We start from the raw sequence: 24,668 nt of genomic DNA on the forward strand, positions 1-24,668 counted from the left end.
ACCTACCGCGTTTTCTGTGTTCCTGATCAAAATGGGGAAGATGTTGCTCTCGATCTGCCTTCCGAGCTTCCTTTTCCACCTCCGGAGAGCGGAGGAGTCACGACGTGGTTCTTCAAGAGTGCGCGCGAAGCCCCCAGAAGACGGGGCCGATTTCGTTGAAAAAACGTAGGGCCCCTCTCAAGTTAAGTTTAACAGGGGCGATCGAGGGGAGGGATATGGGGCCGCCTCCAGCTGTCAGCCGTCTATCATCTTTGGCAGTGAACGTCACACGACCACGTTTTGTATTCGGAGAGCAGGAGGTTTTAGGAGATGGAGGAAAATTCCGAATATCGAGGAGGTAAATTTATTTCATTAAATGTCTAATTTAGTTCTTTGTTTTCTTCAAAGATGGCGCTATATCAAAAAAATTTTTTATTATTTTAAATATTTATTACGAATTCTTTTGTGGTAAAGCAATAACAACATTTTTAACTTCACTATATTGATGTAACCCATATTCGCCCATTTCTCTCCCCAACCCCGAATCTTTAAATCCTCCAAACGGTGCTTGAGCACTTATCACATTATAACAATTAACCCAAACTGTTCCAGCTCTTATTCCTTGTGTTAAATAATTTATTTTGTCGATGTCTTTGCTGAAAATCCCCGCTGCTAATCCGTAATTGGTGTTGTTGGCTCGTTCAATTAATTCCTCTAATGTGTCGAATTTTAGAATGTTTTGAACTGGACCGAAAATTTCTTCTTGGGCGATTTTGTGGTGGTCTTGAACGCCTGAGAAAACCGTTGGTTGGACGAAATATCCTTTATCACCGAATCTTGCACCTCCAGTTGCTAAACAAGCTCCGTCTTTAACTCCGCTTTGAATCAAACCTAAAATTTTTTCCATTTGGGTTTGATCAATTTGTGGGCCTTGTTCTGTTTTGATATCGAATGGGTTTCCAACAACGCGGTTTCTAGCGCGTTCTACAGATCTGGAAATAAAATAATATTGATTTTATGATTAATTAATGATTTAGTTGTTTTTGTAATTCGCTGCGGTAACGAAGTACTCAAACGAGTGCTGTAATGAGATTTTAGTAACATTTGATGGAACCAGTTCAAGTTGGTAACATTGGGTCATTAATTTTTCTAGTTGTCAATGTGACAATTTTTGTCTATGGATGTTTAAACACGTTCTTAACATCGAATACAAGGTCCACAATGATCAACACTGAGGAATTTCTCTTATTTTGAGAGGTGTACATGAAACATTTTTTTCAGGTAAATACATTTTGTGTTTTGACAGTTTCTAATTGTCAATTCAAATTTCTATTTTCAAGTGTTACGGTGTTACCAACTGCTACATACCTATTTCCCTACATTGTCAAAATTTTATTTTATTTTTGTTAACCTCTTAAGCGCTTTTTACGTCGAGCGTATGTGTCACACCCAACAAAATTTATTACAGTTTCTGCTTATTAGGTTTATTTCATTATTAAAACAACATAGACCTAACACAGGACTTAGAACTAGAAATTTTCGAGTTAAGTAGTGCGTCTATTGAAAAAATGTTTGACGTTTCGGTTGCACCAGTATCGTCATTCCTTTCTAATTTTGTTTTCATAACAAAGGACGCATCGTTTTGTCGGTTTTTGTTTTGTTGTAGGTGGAATGAAATCTGAGAAATGTCGCTCTAGTAGCCAAGAAGGCCTTGGTGTCCTTAATCGGTCTTCTGAAAGATTAGCATATTTTTCGACAAGCATTTCACCCAGCTCCATCAAAAAATGTAGCCGTTATTTTTTATCGCCAAGTGTTCGATGAATTTGGTAACAATTTATGGTAGTTATGTCCAAAAAGTGGCGAATATAATACGCGAAGGGAATGTCCTTGAACTGTTTGAATGAATAATTTTTACTAGTGGATTAAGTAGTCGGATGAAGTCGTATTTGTTTCTTAATAAGGATCAATTCAGAAATTTCTTTTAGTCATAAAGCTGTTCTTTTTTTAACATTAATGGATAGAAAATAGAAAATTCTTTAAAATGAACCCAAACTCGACTTATTTATCTCCAACCGTTATCGAGATATTTCAATCTTTACCAAAAAAAAATGGCGATTATTTGACATTTGACAGTTTTTTAACCTAACTTTTTTATTTTTTAACCCAAATACATCGTGTTTGGTATCAAATGAAAGCATTTTTGATTCTTATTACGATCATTTCAATATTTATCAAAAAATCACTATATTTAATTTTGACATTTGACAGTTCCTAACCTATTTTTTTTTATTTTTTAACCCAAACACATCGTGTTTGGTATCAAATGAAAGCATTCTTGATTCTTATTAGGATCATTTCAATATTTATCAAAAAATCGCTATATTTAATTTTGACATTTGACAGTTCCTAACCTAACTTTTTTATTTTTTAACCCAAATATATCGTGTTTGGCATCAAATTAAAGCATTTTTGATTCGTATTAAAATCATTTCAATATTTATCAAAAAATCGTTATTTTCAATTTTGACATTTGACAGTTTCTAACCTAAGTTTTTTATTTTGAACCCAAATACATCGTGTTTGGTATCAAATGAAAGCATTCTTGATTCTTATTAAGATCATTTCAATATTTATCAAAAAATCGTTATTTTCAATTCTGACATTTGACAGTTTTTAACCTAACTTTTTATTTTTTCACCCAAATATATCATGTTTGGTGTTAAATTAAAGCATTTTTGACGCTTATTATGGTCATTTCAATATTTATCAAAAAAACTTACATTTAATTTTGACATTTGACAGTTTCTAACCTAACTTTCTTATTTTTTAACCCAAATACATCGCGTTTGGTATCAAATGAAAGCATTTTTGATTCTTAATACGATCATTTCAATATTTATCTAAAAAACCTACATTTAATTTTGACATTTGACCGTTTCTAACTTAACTTTTTTATTTTTTAACCCAAATATATCATGTTTGGTATTAAATTAAAGCATTTTTGACGCTTATTAAGGTCATTTCAATATTTATCAAAAAGTCGTTATTTTCAATTTTTACATTTGACAGTTTCTAACCTAAGTTTTTTATTTTTTAAACCAAATACATCGTGTTTAGTATCAAATTCAAGTATTTTTGATTCTTATTAAGATGATTTCAATATTTATTAAAAATTGCTATATTTAATTTTGACATTTGACAGTTCCTAACCTATTTTTTTTTTATTTTTTAACCCAAATATATCGTGTTTGGCATCAAATTAAAGCATTCTTGATTCTTATTAGGATCATTTCAATATTTATCAAAAAAAGTTACATTTAATTTTGACATTTGACAGTTTCTAACATAACCTTTTTATTTTTTAACCCAAATACATCGTGTTTGGTATCAAATGAAAGCATTTTTGATTCTTAATACGATCATTTCAATATTTTTCTAAAAAACTTACATTTAATTTTGACATTTGACAGTTTCTAACCTAAGTTTTTTATTTTTAACCCAAATACATCGTGTTTGGTATCAAATGAAAGCATTCTTGATTCTTATTAAGATCATTTCAATGTTTATCAAAAATCATTCTATTTAATTTTGACATTTGACAGTTTCTAACCTAACTTTTTTATTTTTTAAACCAAATACATTGTGTTTGGTATCAAATTCAAGTAGTTTTGATTCTTATTAAGATGATTTCAATATTTATTAAAAATCGTTATATTTAATTTTGACATTTGACAGTTTTCAACCCAACTTTTTTATTTTTTAACCCAAATACATCGTGTTTGGTATCAAATGAAAGCATTTTTGATTCTTATTAAGATGATTTCAATATTTATCAAAAATCATTATATTTAATTTTGACATATGACAGTTTTTGACCTAACTTTTTATTTTTTTACATCTTTATTTTTAAAATCGTCATGTATCTTCACCAGTGTATATAATGAAATGTGGTCGAGGAAGACCAGAATCGCTCCAAGGAATGTCAACAACAGCGAATTAAAACGTGAAACCAGTTCAAACATGTGTTAGACCGAAGTCTATACTAGCCTAAAATAGAATTTACGTGGCGAAAATCGTCTTGCCTATTGAATATCACTTTAATTTCTAAGATAAATCGAATATATCCGGCATACCCACTTCGCAGCGACTTTCGTGATGACGATTATATGAGACATAAGCGCTTAAGAGGTTAAAAAAACAGGATAAAAACGCGAATTACAAAAAAAAGCATAAACTTAAAGCACTCATTCATTAAAAATTTGTGGCTTCGCCACTCGTTTTTGAACTTGAATTCGTGCATTTCAAGCGTGTCTTACTTGTTTTTTAATATACTATTACCTTTCAACAAATTCGTCGTAAATTTTTGATTGTACGAAAGTTCTTGATCCAGAACAACAAACTTGACCTTGATTCATATAAACGGCTTGATGGGCCCATTCTACAGCTGTTGGTAAGTCGACGTCGTCCAAAATGATATTAGGGCTTTTTCCACCTAATTCTAAAGTTGTTCTTTTTAGATTTCCAATTCCGGATGATTGTTGAATTTTTTTTCCCACTTCAGTTGAGCCGGTAAAAGCGATTTTATCGACTTTTTGATTTTTGCACAAAGCTTCACCAGCATCTCCGTATCCCGGAACTATATTAACCACACCAGGTGGAATTCCAGCTTCTTTTATTAATTGCCCCATGTATAAAGCGGTTAATGGGGATTGTTCGGCTGGTTTTACCACAACGGTGTTTCCCATTGCTAAAGCTGGACCGATTTTCCAACAAAACATGGCTAAAGGTCCGTTCCATGGAATGATTTGGCCGCAAACTCCAACTGGTTCGTGGCGGGTGTAAGCAAAGTAATTTCCATCCATTGGGATGGTTTTTCCGTGGTTTTTATCGGCCCATCCTGCGTAATATTTTAATGTATTCATTGCCATTCCAGAAAAAGCTGTTGTGATTGTGTAAGGACTCCCCATATCGGTTGTTTCTAAACTCTAAAATTAACATTAATTATTTTTATATCTTTAAAAATTAATTGACTTACTCCTAAAATGGCTATGTCTCTTTCCATTAAACTAGCCAATTTAAAAAGTAATCTGCCACGTTCAGACGCATCCATAGTCCTCCATGGTGATCCTAATTTAAAGGCATCAACCGCGGCGTTAACTGCGTCATCGATATCTTCTTTGGATCCTCTTGGAATCTGCGTGATAGCTTCTCCTGTTGATGGGTTGATGGTTTCGAATGTTTTTCCAGATTTAGATGGGCGAAATTCGTTGTTTATAAATATCTAAAAAATTAATTGATTAAAACATTATACGATGATGTATTTGTTTCTTAATAAGGATCAATTCAGAAATTGTTTTTAGTTATAAAGCTGTTCGTTTCTTAACATTAATGGATAGAAAATAAAAAATCCTTTAAAATGTGCCCAAACTCGACTTATTTATCTCCAACCGTTATCGAGATATTTTAATCTTTACCAAAAAAAAAATGGCGATTATTTGACATTTGACAGTTTTTTAACCTAACTTTTTTATTTTTTCACCCAACTACATCGTGTTTGGTATCAAATTAAAGCATTTTTGATTCTTATTAAGATCACTTCAATATTTATCAAAAAATCGTTATTTTCAATTTTGACATTTGACAGTTTCTAACCTAACTTTTTTATTTTTTAACCCAAATACATCGTGTTTGGTATCAAATCAAAGCATTTTTGATTCTTATTAGGATCATTTCAATATTTATCAAAAAATCGTTATATTTAATTTTGACATTTGACAGTTTCTAATCCCACTTTTTTATTTTCTAACCCAAATACATCGTGTTTAGTATTAAATTAAAGCATTTTTGGTTCTTATTACGATCATTTCAATATTTATCAAAAAAGGTTTTATTTAATTTTGACATTTGACAGCTTCTAACCTAACTTTTTTATTTTTTCACTCAATTACATCGTGTTTGGTATCAAATTAAAGCATTTTTTACTCTTATTAAGATCATTTCAATATTTATCAAGAAATCGTTATATTTAATTTTGACATTTGACAGTTTCTAACCTAACTTTTTTATTTTTTAACCCAAATACATCGTGTTTGGTATCAAATTAAAGCATTTTGGATTCTTATTACGATCATTTCAATATTTATCAAAAAAAGTTACATTTAATTTTGACATTTGAGAGTTTCTAACCTAACTTTTTTATTTTTTAACCGAAAATATACCTATTGTGTTTGGTATCAAATGAAAGAATTTTTGATTCTTATTAAGATCATTTCAATATTTATCAAAAAATCATTATATTTAATTTTGGCATTTGACAGTTTTTAACGTAATTTTTTTATTTTAAAACCATTTGCCTTCATTTGCACTTTAACTGTTTGAATGAATAATTTTAATGCGCACAAATTCGGAAAGCTATCCTCACCGTTGAGTTCAGTCTACTAATGGATTAGTCGGATGATGTATTTGTTTCTTAATAAGGATCAATTCAGAAAATTTTTTTAGTTATAAAGCTGTTCTTTTCTTAACATTAATGGATAGAAAATAAAAAATCCTTCAAAATGAACCCAAACTCGACTTATTTATCTCCAACCGTTATCGAGATATTTTAATCTTTACCAAAAAAAAAATGGCGATTATTTGACAGTTTTTAACCTAACTTTTTTATGTTTTCACCCAACTATATCGTCTTTGGTATCAAATTAAAGCATTTTGGATTCTTATTAAGGTCATTTCAATATTTATCGAAAAATCGTTATATTTAATTTTGACATTTGACAGTTTCTAACCAAACTTTTTTATTTTTTAACCCAAATACATCGTGTTTGGTATCAAATGAAAGCATTTTTGATTCTTATTAAGATCATTTCAATATTTATCAAAAAATCGTTATATTTAATTTTGACATTTGACAGTTTTTAACCTAACTTTTTTATTTTTTAACCCAAATACATCGTGTTTGGTATCAAATGAAAGCATTTTTGATTCTTATTAAGATCATTTCAATATTTATCAAAAAAATCATTTTCAATTTTGATATTTACTAACCTAACTTTTTTATTTTTTAACCCAAATACATCGTGTTTGGTATCAAATTAAAGCATTTTTGATTCTTATTAAGATGATTTCAATATTTATCAAAAATCGTTATATTTAATTTTGACATTTGACAGTTTTTAACATAACTTTTGATTTTTTAACCCAAAAATATGGTGTTTGGTATTAAATTAAAGCATTTTTGATTCTTATTAAGATCATTTCAATATTTATCAAAAAATCGTTATTTTCAATTTTGACATTTAACAGTTTCTAACCTAACTTTTTTATTTTTTAACCCAAATACATCGTGTTTGGTATCAAATTAAAGCATTTTTGATTCTTTTCTAGTTCTAGGTCTAGTGTTAGTTCTATTTTGTGTTCAATAAAAACATGCAACAAATTAACGCTGACCAGCAATTAAACCTAGAAGTACCGTCCTTGGTTTATACATCGTATTGGTAACTCGGAATATATCCCGAGTTTATCTATGAACATGGAATAGTTCATATTAGTGGAATAATTTAAATTGTAATGCGTGTCATGGTTTCAAATTGCTTTTGATAAAATTATTTTTTAATAAGACATAGTGGGTAGAGTTAAAGATATTCGATTTATCAGCTGCGTTGATAAGAAATGTTTAAAATAGCGACGATTTTTATACAATTTCCACAAACAAAAAATTAATTAATTGTTTTTAATACTTACTCCTAAAGGTGGTAAATTTGGTTTTAAGATAGGTTCTGGAAGACCCATCGTGGAGAAGTTCCGTTGAAGTTTTCTTAAACCACGAGTTAAACGCATCATTTTGATAGTATTAATTCGACGGCAAAAACAAGACTACGTTTAAAACGCCGGTTTGAGTTATTTTTGTAGATAAACTCACGCATGCGCTTTAAAATTAAGAATTACTCAAAGTAGAGATGTTGCTGTATCACTATCCAACTGGATGGATGAGAAAACGTGATTTGCAAAATAATGATACTGTTAGGACCCAAATTTAAAAGTCATGAGTTGTAAATTGTTGAGTTCCGGCCTTGAACTGAACTTTGTTTGCAATTATTGTGGACATGAAACATAACAAGATGAAAAAATAAATTTTATATTTCGGTTTTTGTAGAAATTTCGTTATGTTACGAAACAAATTTGATAAAAAGATAAATTTTAATCATTAAAAAGTTAATTAGAGTACTAAAAATATTTAAATTATAAAATTTGTGATAAAAAATTGATGTTACTTGGAAGGGTAATGTTTGAACACTTTTAATTTCAGATAACGATTTGATTAAGATTACAAAAACTTGAAATTCGATTAAATTAAATGAAACGTCATCGACAAATCTAAGAAATAACTGATGATGCAGCACTTTGGCTATATATCCAGAAATAATAGTAAATGTAGAACTAGAAACTTTTGGGTTTAGCTTTCTTCAGAAACTAGTTGAAAGTGACGAAATAGATTATAATCTAAGTCTCCAGCTGTTTTCTCTATTCATGTTGTTCCTATGCCGATGGATGTCTATGGCCTCTTTTGTCATTCTTTGAGAGCAATTTCCGGCTTGGGATAGCACCTTGATCCCATCAAAATGATTTTGTCAAAATCTTTAGCCAGCCCACATTTTCTGCACAACACTTTGTAGCTGCTACATACTCAGATTCGACTGTTCATCATGCAACGGTTTGCTGTTTCTTTGATGACCATGAAATTTCCATGATAGTAATTCGCCACTTACACTCTTACGATCAGAGTACGCTTCGATTTTTCCGTTGAAATCATGTCTTCTATATGTTAAACAGAAACTCTTCGTATTTTTGACATATTTTAGCACTCTCTTTGCTGCCTTCCATGTACCCATGGTTGGTTTATCCAAAAATCTTCCCAAAAAAGGATGTTGCAAATGATATATTAAGACTAGATATTGCTGCCAAATAACTCAAACATCCAATTAATTCTCTGAACGTTTACCATATTATCGTTTTGGTCACTTACATAATTTCCTAATTTCTCATTTCGATGTCAGAACTTCAAAACATTTTTATTTCTCCTAAATATTTAGCATTAAATTCTTTAGTTAAGTACTCGTAGCATTTTTCTTCTCCATTGATAATGATATCATTAACGATCCAAATCTTTTCAAATTGTTCCTTTGTGTGAACTTATTAAATGTATCGTTCCAGCATTTCGGTGATTCTCGTAAACCGTAAATTGCCTGTTTAATTTCCATGCATAATTCGTATCATCAGTCTTGAATCCTTCTGGTATTTTGAAATAAATTTCTGAATGCAGATAACCATTTAGCAAGGCACTTGGTATATCAAGTTGATGTACTTTGTATCCATAATGCAAAGCTAACAGCATTCTTATCGTAGACATCTTTTCTACAGGTGCATGAACATTATTAACAACATTTTCCTTATAGCCTTTTGCTATAGTAGACGAGAAAAATCGTCCAATTTTGACATTTTGCGATTTATGCTATATCACTAGAAACTGGTGATAGATAAACATGATATAATTATGGATTATGATTTCTTGGTGCATTAGGAATATTTTTTATTCATAACGTCTTTCTCCGTCAGTTTTAGTACTTAGGTTATAGTTGATTTTATTAAGAAAAAAGTCCTATTTTGACATTTTTCGGATTTATGCCATATCACTAGAAACTGGTGATAGATAAATATGAAATAAGTATGGACTATAATTTCTTGATACATTAGGAATATTTTTTATTCATAACGTCTTTCTCCATCAGTTTTAGTACTTACGTTATAGTTGATTTTATTAAGAAAAAAGTCCTATTTTGACATTTTTGGGATTTTTGCCATATCACTAGAAACTGGTGATAGATAAATATGAAATAAGTATGGACTATAATTTCTTGATACATTAGGAATATTTTTTATTCATAACGTCTTTCTCCATCAGTTTTAGTACTTAGGAGTTGATTTTATTAAGAAAAAAAGTCCTATTTTGACATTTTTGGGATTTATGCCATATCACTAGAAACTGGTGATAGATAAATATGAAATAAGTATGGACTATAATTTCTTGATACATTAGGAATATTTTTTATTCATAACGTCTTTCTCCATCAGTTTTAGTACTTAGGTTATGGTTGATTTTATGAAGGAAAAAAGTCCTATTTTGACATTTTTGGGATTTATGCCATATCACTAGAAACTGGTGATAGATAAATATGAAATAAGTATGGACTATAATTTCTTGATACATTAGGAATATTTTTTATTCATAACGTCTTTCTCCATCAGTTTTAGTACTTAGGTTATGGTTGATTTTATGAAGGAAAAAAGTCCTATTTTGACATTTTTGGGATTTATGCCATATCACTAGAAACTGGTGATAGATAAATATGAAATAAGTATGGACTATAATTTCTTGATACATTAGGAATATTTTTTATACATAACGTCTTTCTCCATCAGTTTTAGTACTTAGGTTATGGTTGATTTTATTAAGAAAAAAGTCCTATTTTGACATTTTTCGGATTTATGCCATATCACTAGAAACTGGTGATAGATAAATATGAAATAAGTATGGACTATAATTTCTTGATACATTAGGAATATTTTTTATTCATAACGTCTTTCTCCATCAGTTTTAGTACTTAGGTTATGGTTGATTTTATTAATGAAAAAGTCCTATTTTGACATTTTTGGGATTTATGCCATATCACTAGAAACTGGTGATAGATAAATATGAAATAAGTATGGACTATAATTTCTTGATGCATTAGGAATATTTTTTATTCATAACGTCTTTCTCCATCAGTTTTAGTACTTAGGTTATGGTTGATTTTATTAAGAAAAAAGTCCTATTTTGACATTTTTGGGATTTATGCCATATCACTAGAAACTGGTGATAGATAAATATGAAATAAGTATGGACTATAATTTCTTGATACATTAGGAATATTTTTTATTCCTAACGTCTTTCTCCATCAGTTTTAGTACTTAGGTTATGATTGATTTTATTAAGGAAAAAGTCCTATTTTGACATTTTTGGGATTTATGCCATATCACTAGAAACTGGTGATAGATAAATATGAAATAAGTATGGACTATAATTTCTTGATACATTAGGAATATTTTTTATTCCTAACGTCTTTCTCCATCAGTTTTAGTACTTAGGTTATGGTTGATTTTATTAATGAAAAAGTCCTATTTTGACATTTTTGGGATTTATGCCATATCACTAGAAACTGGTGATAGATAAATATGAAATAAGTATGGACTATAATTTCTTGATACATTAGGAATATTTTTTATTCCTAACGTCTTTCTCCATCAGTTTTAGTACTTAGGTTATGGTTGATTTTATTAATGAAAAAGTCCTATTTTGACATTTTTGGGATTTATGCCATATCACTAGAAACTGGTGATAGATAAATATGAAATAAGTATGGACTATAATTTCTTGATACATTAGGAATATTTTTTATTCCTAACGTCTTTCTCCATCAGTTTTAGTACTTAGGTTATGGTTGATTTTATTAATGAAAAAGTCCTATTTTGACATTTTTGGGATTTATGCCATATCACTAGAAACTGGTGATAGATAAATATGAAATAAGTATGGACTATAATTTCTTGATACATTAGGAATATTTTTTATTCCTAACGTCTTTCTCCATCAGTTTTAGTACTTAGGTTATGGTTGATTTTATTAATGAAAAAGTCCTATTTTGACATTTTTGGGATTTATGCCATATCACTAGAAACTGGTGATAGATAAATATGAAATAAGTATGGACTATAATTTCTTGATACATTAGGAATATTTTTTATTCCTAACGTCTTTCTCCATCAGTTTTAGTACTTAGGTTATGGTTGATTTTATTAATGAAAAAGTCCTATTTTGACATTTTTGGGATTTATGCCATATCACTAGAAACTGGTGATAGATAAATATGAAATAAGTATGGACTATAATTTCTTGATACATTAGGAATATTTTTTATTCCTAACGTCTTTCTCCATCAGTTTTAGTACTTAGGTTATGGTTGATTTTATTAATGAAAAAGTCCTATTTTGACATTTTTGGGATTTATGCCATATCACTAGAAACTGGTGATAGATAAATATGAAATAAGTATGGACTATAATTTCTTGATACATTAGGAATATTTTTTATTCATAACGTCTTTCTCCATCAGTTTTAGTACTTAGGTTATGGTTGATTTTATTAATGAAAAAGTCCTATTTTGACATTTTTGGGATTTATGCCATATCACTAGAAACTGGTGATAGATAAATATGAAATAAGTATGGACTATAATTTCTTGATACATTAGGAATATTTTTTATTCCTAACGTCTTTCTCCATCAGTTTTAGTACTTAGGTTATGATTGATTTTATTAAGGAAAAAGTCCTATTTTGACATTTTTGGGATTTATGCCATATCACTAGAAACTGGTGATAGATAAATATGAAATAAGTATGGACTATAATTTCTTGATGCATTAGGAATATTTTTTATTCATAACGTCTTTCTCCATCAGTTTTAGTACTTAGGTTATGGTTGATTTTATTAAGAAAAAAGTCCTATTTTGACATTTTTGGGATTTATGCCATATCACTAGAAACTGGTGATAGATAAATATGAAATAAGTATGGACTATAATTTCTTGATACATTAGGAATATTTTTTATTCCTAACGTCTTTCTCCATCAGTTTTAGTACTTAGGTTATGATTGATTTTATTAATGAAAAAGTCCTATTTTGACATTTTTGGGATTTATGCCATATCACTAGAAACTGGTGATAGATAAATATGAAATAAGTATGGACTATAATTTCTTGATGCATTAGGAATATTTTTTATTCATAACGTCTTTCTCCATCAGTTTTAGTACTTAGGTTATGGTTGATTTTATTAATGAAAAAGTCCTATTTTGACATTTTTGGGATTTATGCCATATCACTAGAAACTGGTGATAGATAAATATGAAATAAGTATGGACTATAATTTCTTGATGCATTAGGAATATTTTTTATTCATAACGTCTTTCTCCATCAGTTTTAGTACTTAGGTTATGGTTGATTTTATTAAGAAAAAAGTCCTATTTTGACATTTTTGGGATTTATGCCATATCACTAGAAACTGGTGATAGATAAATATGAAATAAGTATGGACTATAATTTCTTGATACATTAGGAATATTTTTTATTCCTAACGTCTTTCTCCATCAGTTTTAGTACTTAGGTTATGATTGATTTTATTAAGGAAAAAGTCCTATTTTGACATTTTTGGGATTTATGCCATATCACTAGAAACTGGTGATAGATAAATATGAAATAAGTATGGACTATAATTTCTTGATACATTAGGAATATTTTTTATTCATAACGTCTTTCTCCATCAGTTTTAGTACTTAGGTTATGGTTGATTTTATTAATGAAAAAGTCCTATTTTGACATTTTTGGGATTTATGCCATATCACTAGAAACTGGTGATAGATAAATATGAAATAAGTATGGACTATAATTTCTTGATGCATTAGGAATATTTTTTATTCATAACGTCTTTCTCCATCAGTTTTAGTACTTAGGTTATGGTTGATTTTATTAAGAAAAAAGTCCTATTTTGACATTTTTGGGATTTATGCCATATCACTAGAAACTGGTGATAGATAAATATGAAATAAGTATGGACTATAATTTCTTGATACATTAGGAATATTTTTTATTCCTAACGTCTTTCTCCATCAGTTTTAGTACTTAGGTTATGATTGATTTTATTAATGAAAAAGTCCTATTTTGACATTTTTGGGATTTATGCCATATCACTAGAAACTGGTGATAGATAAATATGAAATAAGTATGGACTATAATTTCTTGATGCATTAGGAATATTTTTTATTCATAACGTCTTTCTCCATCAGTTTTAGTACTTAGGTTATGGTTGATTTTATTAAGAAAAAAGTCCTATTTTGACATTTTTGGGATTTATGCCATATCACTAGAAACTGGTGATAGATAAATATGAAATAAGTATGGACTATAATTTCTTGATACATTAGGAATATTTTTTATTCCTAACGTCTTTCTCCATCAGTTTTAGTACTTAGGTTATGATTGATTTTATTAAGGAAAAAGTCCTATTTTGACATTTTTGGGATTTATGCCATATCACTAGAAACTGGTGATAGATAAATATGAAATAAGTATGGACTATAATTTCTTGATACATTAGGAATATTTTTTATTCCTAACGTCTTTCTCCATCAGTTTTAGTACTTAGGTTATGGTTGATTTTATTAATGAAAAAGTCCTATTTTGACATTTTTGGGATTTATGCCATATCACTAGAAACTGGTGATAGATAAATATGAAATAAGTATGGACTATAATTTCTTGATACATTAGGAATATTTTTTATTCCTAACGTCTTTCTCCATCAGTTTTAGTACTTAGGTTATGGTTGATTTTATTAATGAAAAAGTCCTATTTTGACATTTTTGGGATTTATGCCATATCACTAGAAACTGGTGATAGATAAATATGAAATAAGTATGGACTATAATTTCTTGATACATTAGGAATATTTTTTATTCCTAACGTCTTTCTCCATCAGTTTTAGTACTTAGGTTATGGTTGATTTTATTAATGAAAAAGTCCTATTTTGACATTTTTGGGATTTATGCCATATCACTAGAAACTGGTGATAGATAAATATGAAATAAGTATGGACTATAATTTCTTGATACATTAGGAATATTTTTTATTCATAACGTCTTTCTCCATCAGTTTTAGTACTTAGGTTATGGTTGATTTTATTAATGAAAAAGTCCTATTTTGACATTTTTGGGATTTATGCCATATCACTAGAAACTGGTGATAGATAAATATGAAATAAGTATGGACTATAATTTCTTGATACATTAGGAATATTTTTTATTCCTAACGTCTTTCTCCATCAGTTTTAGTACTTAGGTTATGATTGATTTTATTAAGGAAAAAGTCCTATTTTGACATTTTTGGGATTTATGCCATATCACTAGAAACTGGTGATAGATAAATATGAAATAAGTATGGACTATAATTTCTTGATACATTAGGAATATTTTTTATTCCTAACGTCTTTCTCCATCAGTTTTAGTACTTAGGTTATGGTTGATTTTATTAATGAAAAAGTCCTATTTTGACATTTTTGGGATTTATGCCATATCACTAGAAACTGGTGATAGATAAATATGAAATAAGTATGGACTATAATTTCTTGATACATTAGGAATATTTTTTATTCCTAACGTCTTTCTCCATCAGTTTTAGTACTTAGGTTATGATTGATTTTATTAAGGAAAAAGTCCTATTTTGACATTTTTGGGATTTATGCCATATCACTAGAAACTGGTGATAGATAAATATGAAATAAGTATGGACTATAATTTCTTGATACATTAGGAATATTTTTTATTCATAACGTCTTTCTCCATCAGTTTTAGTACTTAGGTTATGGTTGATTTTATTAATGAAAAAGTCCTATTTTGACATTTTTGGGATTTATGCCATATCACTAGAAACTGGTGATAGATAAATATGAAATAAGTATGGACTATAATTTCTTGATGCATTAGGAATATTTTTTATTCATAACGTCTTTCTCCATCAGTTTTAGTACTTAGGTTATGGTTGATTTTATTAAGAAAAAAGTCCTATTTTGACATTTTTGGGATTTATGCCATATCACTAGAAACTGGTGATAGATAAATATGAAATAAGTATGGACTATAATTTCTTGATACATTAGGAATATTTTTTATTCCTAACGTCTTTCTCCATCAGTTTTAGTACTTAGGTTATGATTGATTTTATTAAGGAAAAAGTCCTATTTTGACATTTTTGGGATTTATGCCATATCACTAGAAACTGGTGATAGATAAATATGAAATAAGTATGGACTATAATTTCTTGATACATTAGGAATATTTTTTATTCATAACGTCTTTCTCCATCAGTTTTAGTACTTAGGTTATAGTTGATTTTATGAAGAAAAAAGTCCTATTTTGACATTTTTGGGATTTTTTCCATATCACTAGAAACTGGTGATAGATAAATATGAAATAAGTATGCACTATAATTTCTTGATACATTAGGAATATTTTTTATTCCTAACGTCTTTCTCCATCAGTTTTAGTACTTAGGTTATGGTTGATTTTATGAAGGAAAAAAGTCCTATTTTGACATTTTTGGGATTTATGCCATATCACTAGAAACTGGTGATAGATAAATATGAAATAAGTATGGACTATAATTTCTTGATACATTAGGAATATTTTTTATACATAACGTCTTTCTCCATCAGTTTTAGTACTTAGGTTATGGTTGATTTTATTAAGAAAAAAGTCCTATTTTGACATTTTTCGGATTTATGCCATATCACTAGAAACTGGTGATAGATAAATATGAAATAAGTATGGACTATAATTTCTTGATACATTAGGAATATTTTTTATTCATAACGTCTTTCTCCATCAGTTTTAGTACTTAGGTTATGGTTGATTTTATTAATGAAAAAGTCCTATTTTGACATTTTTGGGATTTATGCCATATCACTAGAAACTGGTGATAGATAAATATGAAATAAGTATGGACTATAATTTCTTGATGCATTAGGAATATTTTTTATTCATAACGTCTTTCTCCATCAGTTTTAGTACTTAGGTTATGGTTGATTTTATTAAGAAAAAAGTCCTATTTTGACATTTTTGGGATTTATGCCATATCACTAGAAACTGGTGATAGATAAATATGAAATAAGTATGGACTATAATTTCTTGATACATTAGGAATATTTTTTATTCCTAACGTCATTCTCCATCAGTTTTAGTACTTAGGTTATGATTGATTTTATTAAGGAAAAAGTCCTATTTTGACATTTTTGGGATTTATGCCATATCACTAGAAACTGGTGATAGATAAATATGAAATAAGTATGGACTATAATTTCTTGATACATTAGGAATATTTTTTATTCCTAACGTCTTTCTCCATCAGTTTTAGTACTTAGGTTATGATTGATTTTATTAAGGAAAAAGTCCTATTTTGACATTTTTGGGATTTATGCCATATCACTAGAAACTGGTGATAGATAAATATGAAATAAGTATGGACTATAATTTCTTGATACATTAGGAATATTTTTTATTCATAACGTCTTTCTCCATCAGTTTTAGTACTTAGGTTATAGTTGATTTTATGAAGAAAAAAGTCCTATTTTGACATTTTTGGGATTTTTTCCATATCACTAGAAACTGGTGATAGATAAATATGAAATAAGTATGCACTATAATTTCTTGATACATTAGGAATATTTTTTATTCCTAACGTCTTTCTCCATCAGTTTTAGTACTTAGGTTATGGTTGATTTTATTAATGAAAAAGTCCTATTTTGACATTTTTGGGATTTATGCCATATCACTAGAAACTGGTGATAGATAAATATGAAATAAGTATGGACTATAATTTCTTGATGCATTAGGAATATTTTTTATTCATAACGTCTTTCTCCATCAGTTTTAGTACTTAGGTTATGGTTGATTTTATTAAGAAAAAAGTCCTATTTTGACATTTTTGGGATTTATGCCATATCACTAGAAACTGGTGATAGATAAATATGAAATAAGTATGGACTATAATTTCTTGATACATTAGGAATATTTTTTATTCCTAACGTCATTCTCCATCAGTTTTAGTACTTAGGTTATGATTGATTTTATTAAGGAAAAAGTCCTATTTTGACATTTTTGGGATTTATGCCATATCACTAGAAACTGGTGATAGATAAATATGAAATAAGTATGGACTATAATTTCTTGATACATTAGGAATATTTTTTATTCCTAACGTCTTTCTCCATCAGTTTTAGTACTTAGGTTATGATTGATTTTATTAAGGAAAAAGTCCTATTTTGACATTTTTGGGATTTATGCCATATCACTAGAAACTGGTGATAGATAAATATGAAATAAGTATGGACTATAATTTCTTGATACATTAGGAATATTTTTTATTCATAACGTCTTTCTCCATCAGTTTTAGTACTTAGGTTATAGTTGATTTTATGAAGAAAAAAGTCCTATTTTGACATTTTTGGGATTTTTTCCATATCACTAGAAACTGGTGATAGATAAATATGAAATAAGTATGCACTATAATTTCTTGATACATTAGGAATATTTTTTATTCCTAACGTCTTTCTCCATCAGTTTTAGTACTTAGGTTATGGTTGATTTTATGAAGGAAAAAAGTCCTATTTTGACATTTTTGGGATTTATGCCATATCACTAGAAACTGGTGATAGATAAATATGAAATAAGTATGGACTATAATTTCTTGATACATTAGGAATATTTTTTATACATAACGTCTTTCTCCATCAGTTTTAGTACTTAGGTTATGGTTGATTTTATTAAGAAAAAAGTCCTATTTTGACATTTTTCGGATTTATGCCATATCACTAGAAACTGGTGATAGATAAATATGAAATAAGTATGGACTATAATTTCTTGATACATTAGGAATATTTTTTATTCATAACGTCTTTCTCCATCAGTTTTAGTACTTAGGTTATGGTTGATTTTATTAATGAAAAAGTCCTATTTTGACATTTTTGGGATTTATGCCATATCACTAGAAACTGGTGATAGATAAATATGAAATAAGTATGGACTATAATTTCTTGATGCATTAGGAATATTTTTTATTCATAACGTCTTTCTCCATCAGTTTTAGTACTTAGGTTATGGTTGATTTTATTAAGAAAAAAGTCCTATTTTGACATTTTTGGGATTTATGCCATATCACTAGAAACTGGTGATAGATAAATATGAAATAAGTATGGACTATAATTTCTTGATACATTAGGAATATTTTTTATTCCTAACGTCTTTCTCCATCAGTTTTAGTACTTAGGTTATGATTGATTTTATTAAGGAAAAAGTCCTATTTTGACATTTTTGGGATTTATGCCATATCACTAGAAACTGGTGATAGATAAATATGAAATAAGTATGGACTATAATTTCTTGATACATTAGGAATATTTTTTATTCCTAACGTCTTTCTCCATCAGTTTTAGTACTTAGGTTATGGTTGATTTTATTAATGAAAAAGTCCTATTTTGACATTTTTGGGATTTATGCCATATCACTAGAAACTGGTGATAGATAAATATGAAATAAGTATGGACTATAATTTCTTGATACATTAGGAATATTTTTTATTCCTAACGTCTTTCTCCATCAGTTTTAGTACTTAGGTTATGGTTGATTTGATTAATGAAAAAGTCCTATTTTGACATTTTTGGGATTTATGCCATATCACTAGAAACTGGTGATAGATAAATATGAAATAAGTATGGACTATAATTTCTTGATACATTAGGAATATTTTTTATTCCTAACGTCTTTCTCCATCAGTTTTAGTACTTAGGTTATGGTTGATTTTATTAATGAAAAAGTCCTATTTTGACATTTTTGGGATTTATGCCATATCACTAGAAACTGGTGATAGATAAATATGAAATAAGTATGGACTATAATTTCTTGATACATTAGGAATATTTTTTATTCATAACGTCTTTCTCCATCAGTTTTAGTACTTAGGTTATGGTTGATTTTATTAATGAAAAAGTCCTATTTTGACATTTTTGGGATTTATGCCATATCACTAGAAACTGGTGATAGATAAATATGAAATAAGTATGGACTATAATTTCTTGATGCATTAGGAATATTTTTTATTCATAACGTCTTTCTCCATCAGTTTTAGTACTTAGGTTATGGTTGATTTTATTAAGAAAAAAGTCCTATTTTGACATTTTTGGGATTTATGCCATATCACTAGAAACTGGTGATAGATAAATATGAAATAAGTATGGACTATAATTTCTTGATACATTAGGAATATTTTTTATTCCTAACGTCTTTCTCCATCAGTTTTAGTACTTAGGTTATGATTGATTTTATTAAGGAAAAAGTCCTATTTTGACATTTTTGGGATTTATGCCATATCACTAGAAACTGGTGATAGATAAATATGAAATAAGTATGGACTATAATTTCTTGATACATTAGGAATATTTTTTATTCATAACGTCTTTCTCCATCAGTTTTAGTACTTAGGTTATGGTTGATTTTATTAATGAAAAAGTCCTATTTTGACATTTTTGGGATTTATGCCATATCACTAGAAACTGGTGATAGATAAATATGAAATAAGTATGGACTATAATTTCTTGATGCATTAGGAATATTTTTTATTCATAACGTCTTTCTCCATCAGTTTTAGTACTTAGGTTATGGTTGATTTTATTAAGAAAAAAGTCCTATTTTGACATTTTTGGGATTTATGCCATATCACTAGAAACTGGTGATAGATAAATATGAAATAAGTATGGACTATAATTTCTTGATACATTAGGAATATTTTTTATTCCTAACGTCTTTCTCCATCAGTTTTAGTACTTAGGTTATGATTGATTTTATTAAGGAAAAAGTCCTATTTTGACATTTTTGGGATTTATGCCATATCACTAGAAACTGGTGATAGATAAATATGAAATAAGTATGGACTATAATTTCTTGATACATTAGGAATATTTTTTATTCCTAACGTCTTTCTCCATCAGTTTTAGTACTTAGGTTATGGTTGATTTTATTAATGAAAAAGTCCTATTTTGACATTTTTGGGATTTATGCCATATCACTAGAAACTGGTGATAGATAAATATGAAATAAGTATGGACTATAATTTCTTGATACATTAGGAATATTTTTTATTCCTAACGTCTTTCTCCATCAGTTTTAGTACTTAGGTTATGGTTGATTTTATTAATGAAAAAGTCCTATTTTGACATTTTTGGGATTTATGCCATATCACTAGAAACTGGTGATAGATAAATATGAAATAAGTATGGACTATAATTTCTTGATACATTAGGAATATTTTTTATTCCTAACGTCTTTCTCCATCAGTTTTAGTACTTAGGTTATGGTTGATTTTATTAATGAAAAAGTCCTATTTTGACATTTTTGGGATTTATGCCATATCACTAGAAACTGGTGATAGATAAATATGAAATAAGTATGGACTATAATTTCTTGATACATTAGGAATATTTTTTATTCATAACGTCTTTCTCCATCAGTTTTAGTACTTAGGTTATGGTTGATTTTATTAATGAAAAAGTCCTATTTTGACATTTTTGGGATTTATGCCATATCACTAGAAACTGGTGATAGATAAATATGAAATAAGTATGGACTATAATTTCTTGATACATTAGGAATATTTTTTATTCCTAACGTCTTTCTCCATCAGTTTTAGTACTTAGGTTATGATTGATTTTATTAAGGAAAAAGTCCTATTTTGACATTTTTGGGATTTATGCCATATCACTAGAAACTGGTGATAGATAAATATGAAATAAGTATGGACTATAATTTCTTGATACATTAGGAATATTTTTTATTCCTAACGTCTTTCTCCATCAGTTTTAGTACTTAGGTTATGGTTGATTTTATTAATGAAAAAGTCCTATTTTGACATTTTTGGGATTTATGCCATATCACTAGAAACTGGTGATAGATAAATATGAAATAAGTATGGACTATAATTTCTTGATACATTAGGAATATTTTTTATTCCTAACGTCTTTCTCCATCAGTTTTAGTACTTAGGTTATGATTGATTTTATTAAGGAAAAAGTCCTATTTTGACATTTTTGGGATTTATGCCATATCACTAGAAACTGGTGATAGATAAATATGAAATAAGTATGGACTATAATTTCTTGATACATTAGGAATATTTTTTATTCATAACGTCTTTCTCCATCAGTTTTAGTACTTAGGTTATGGTTGATTTTATTAATGAAAAAGTCCTATTTTGACATTTTTGGGATTTATGCCATATCACTAGAAACTGGTGATAGATAAATATGAAATAAGTATGGACTATAATTTCTTGATGCATTAGGAATATTTTTTATTCATAACGTCTTTCTCCATCAGTTTTAGTACTTAGGTTATGGTTGATTTTATTAAGAAAAAAGTCCTATTTTGACATTTTTGGGATTTATGCCATATCACTAGAAACTGGTGATAGATAAATATGAAATAAGTATGGACTATAATTTCTTGATACATTAGGAATATTTTTTATTCCTAACGTCTTTCTCCATCAGTTTTAGTACTTAGGTTATGATTGATTTTATTAAGGAAAAAGTCCTATTTTGACATTTTTGGGATTTATGCCATATCACTAGAAACTGGTGATAGATAAATATGAAATAAGTATGGACTATAATTTCTTGATACATTAGGAATATTTTTTATTCATAACGTCTTTCTCCATCAGTTTTAGTACTTAGGTTATAGTTGATTTTATTAAGAAAAAAGTCCTATTTTGACATTTTTGGGATTTATGCCATATCACTAGAAACTGGTGATATATAAATATGAAATAAGTATGGTCTATAATTTCTTCATACATTAGGAATATTTTTTATTCATAACGTCTTTCTCCATCAGTTTTAGTACTTAGGTTATAGTTGATTTTATTAAGAAAAAAGTCCTATTTTGACATTTTTGGGATTTTTGCCATATCACTAGAAACTGGTGATAGATAAATATGAAATAAGTATGGACTATAATTTCTTGATACATTAGGAATATTTTTTATTCCTAACGTCTTTCTCCATCAGTTTTAGTACTTAGGTTATGATTGATTTTATTAAGGAAAAAGTCCTATTTTGACATTTTTGGGATTTATGCCATATCACTAGAAACTGGTGATAGATAAATATGAAATAAGTATGGACTATAATTTCTTGATACATTAGGAATATTTTTTATTCATAACGTCTTTCTCCATCAGTTTTAGTACTTAGGTTATGGTTGATTTTATTAATGAAAAAGTCCTATTTTGACATTTTTGGGATTTATGCCATATCACTAGAAACTGGTGATAGATAAATATGAAATAAGTATGGACTATAATTTCTTGATGCATTAGGAATATTTTTTATTCATAACGTCTTTCTCCATCAGTTTTAGTACTTAGGTTATGGTTGATTTTATTAAGAAAAAAGTCCTATTTTGACATTTTTGGGATTTATGCCATATCACTAGAAACTGGTGATAGATAAATATGAAATAAGTATGGACTATAATTTCTTGATACATTAGGAATATTTTTTATTCCTAACGTCATTCTCCATCAGTTTTAGTACTTAGGTTATGATTGATTTTATTAAGGAAAAAGTCCTATTTTGACATTTTTGGGATTTATGCCATATCACTAGAAACTGGTGATAGATAAATATGAAATAAGTATGGACTATAATTTCTTGATACATTAGGAATATTTTTTATTCATAACGTCTTTCTCCATCAGTTTTAGTACTTAGGTTATAGTTGATTTTATTAAGAAAAAAGTCCTATTTTGACATTTTTGGGATTTATGCCATATCACTAGAAACTGGTGATATATAAATATGAAATAAGTATGGTCTATAATTTCTTGATACATTAGGAATATTTTTTATTCATAACGTCTTTCTCCATCAGTTTTAGTACTTAGGTTATAGTTGATTTTATTAAGAAAAAAGTCCTATTTTGACATTTTTGGGATTTTTGCCATATCACTAGAAACTGGTGATAGATAAATATGAAATAAGTATGGACTATAATTTCTTGATACATTAGGAATATTTTTTATTCATAACGTCTTTCTCCATCAGTTTTAGTACTTAGGTTATAGTTGATTTTATGAAGAAAAAAGTCCTATTTTGACATTTTTGGGATTTTTTCCATATCACTAGAAACTGGTGATAGATAAATATGAAATAAGTATGCACTATAATTTCTTGATACATTAGGAATATTTTTTATTCATAACGTCTTTCTCCATCAGTTTTAGTACTTAGGTTATGGTTGATTTTATGAAGGAAAAAATCCTATTTTGACATTTTTCGGATTTTTGCCATATCACTAGAAACTGGTGATAGATAAATATGAAATAAGTATGGACTATAATTTCTTGATACATTAGGAATATTTTTTATTCATAACGTCTTTCTCCATCAGTATTAGTACCTACGTTATAGTTGATTTTATTAAGAGTCGTCCAATTTTGATATTTTGTGATTTATGCTGTATCACTAGAAACTGATGATAAGTAAATATGAAATAATTATGGATTATGATTTCTTGATGGATTAGAAACATTTTCATTCATAACGTCTTCAGTCAGTTTTAGCACTTACATAATAATAAATTTCATTAAGAAAAATCGTCTAATTTTGATATTTTAGGGATTTATGCTATATCACTATGAACAGAGGTACAGTTGTATAGTAGAAACCACGAGAGGTGGCAGTAAATCGTCGTTTTCTGCTCTTACAAATGCCATACGTAGTAAATTAAAACTCACAAACCGCTAGAAAGTAATGTGTGTTAGAAAGAGATAGCACTAGATTAATATGTCTGCTGTACAATTCAAATAGCCACGTCGAAAAAGTACGTCTACCGTAATTCTAACCTCAAATCGAAACGTCTTGTGAGCGTTGTCGTGAATCTGTTAGTGTTTTCAGAAGCCGAAGATGTTTTCTTTGCAAGGAACGTTTTAAGT

At 28.3% G+C, this 24,668-nt stretch overlaps 2 protein-coding genes across 2 annotated transcripts in view; one reads left to right on the plus strand and one right to left on the minus strand.

The window, feature by feature from the left end:
• Nucleotides 1-274: 274 nt before the first annotated feature.
• Nucleotides 275-24,668, plus strand: part of LOC111422666 (tyrosine-protein phosphatase 3) — a 100,166-nt gene continuing 75,772 nt past the window's right edge. Inside the window, exon 1 of the mRNA XM_071195409.1 lies at nucleotides 275-337. The gene's annotated coding sequence lies outside the window, so the exon portion shown is untranslated. The remainder of the gene's footprint in view (nucleotides 338-24,668) is intronic.
• LOC111416185 (aldehyde dehydrogenase, mitochondrial-like) lies at nucleotides 408-7,858 on the minus strand. Its single transcript, XM_023048144.2, has 4 exons — nucleotides 7,720-7,858; nucleotides 5,015-5,260; nucleotides 4,318-4,964; nucleotides 408-971 (listed from the first exon to the last, which is right to left on the minus strand). The coding sequence occupies exons 1-4, from the start codon at nucleotides 7,816-7,818 to the stop codon at nucleotides 431-433; spliced, it is 1,533 nt and encodes a 510-aa protein (XP_022903912.2). The 5' UTR covers nucleotides 7,819-7,858; the 3' UTR covers nucleotides 408-430.

This window comes from Onthophagus taurus, chromosome 3, assembly GCF_036711975.1.
Source record: "Onthophagus taurus isolate NC chromosome 3, IU_Otau_3.0, whole genome shotgun sequence".
NCBI lineage: Eukaryota > Metazoa > Arthropoda > Insecta > Coleoptera > Scarabaeidae > Onthophagus > Onthophagus taurus.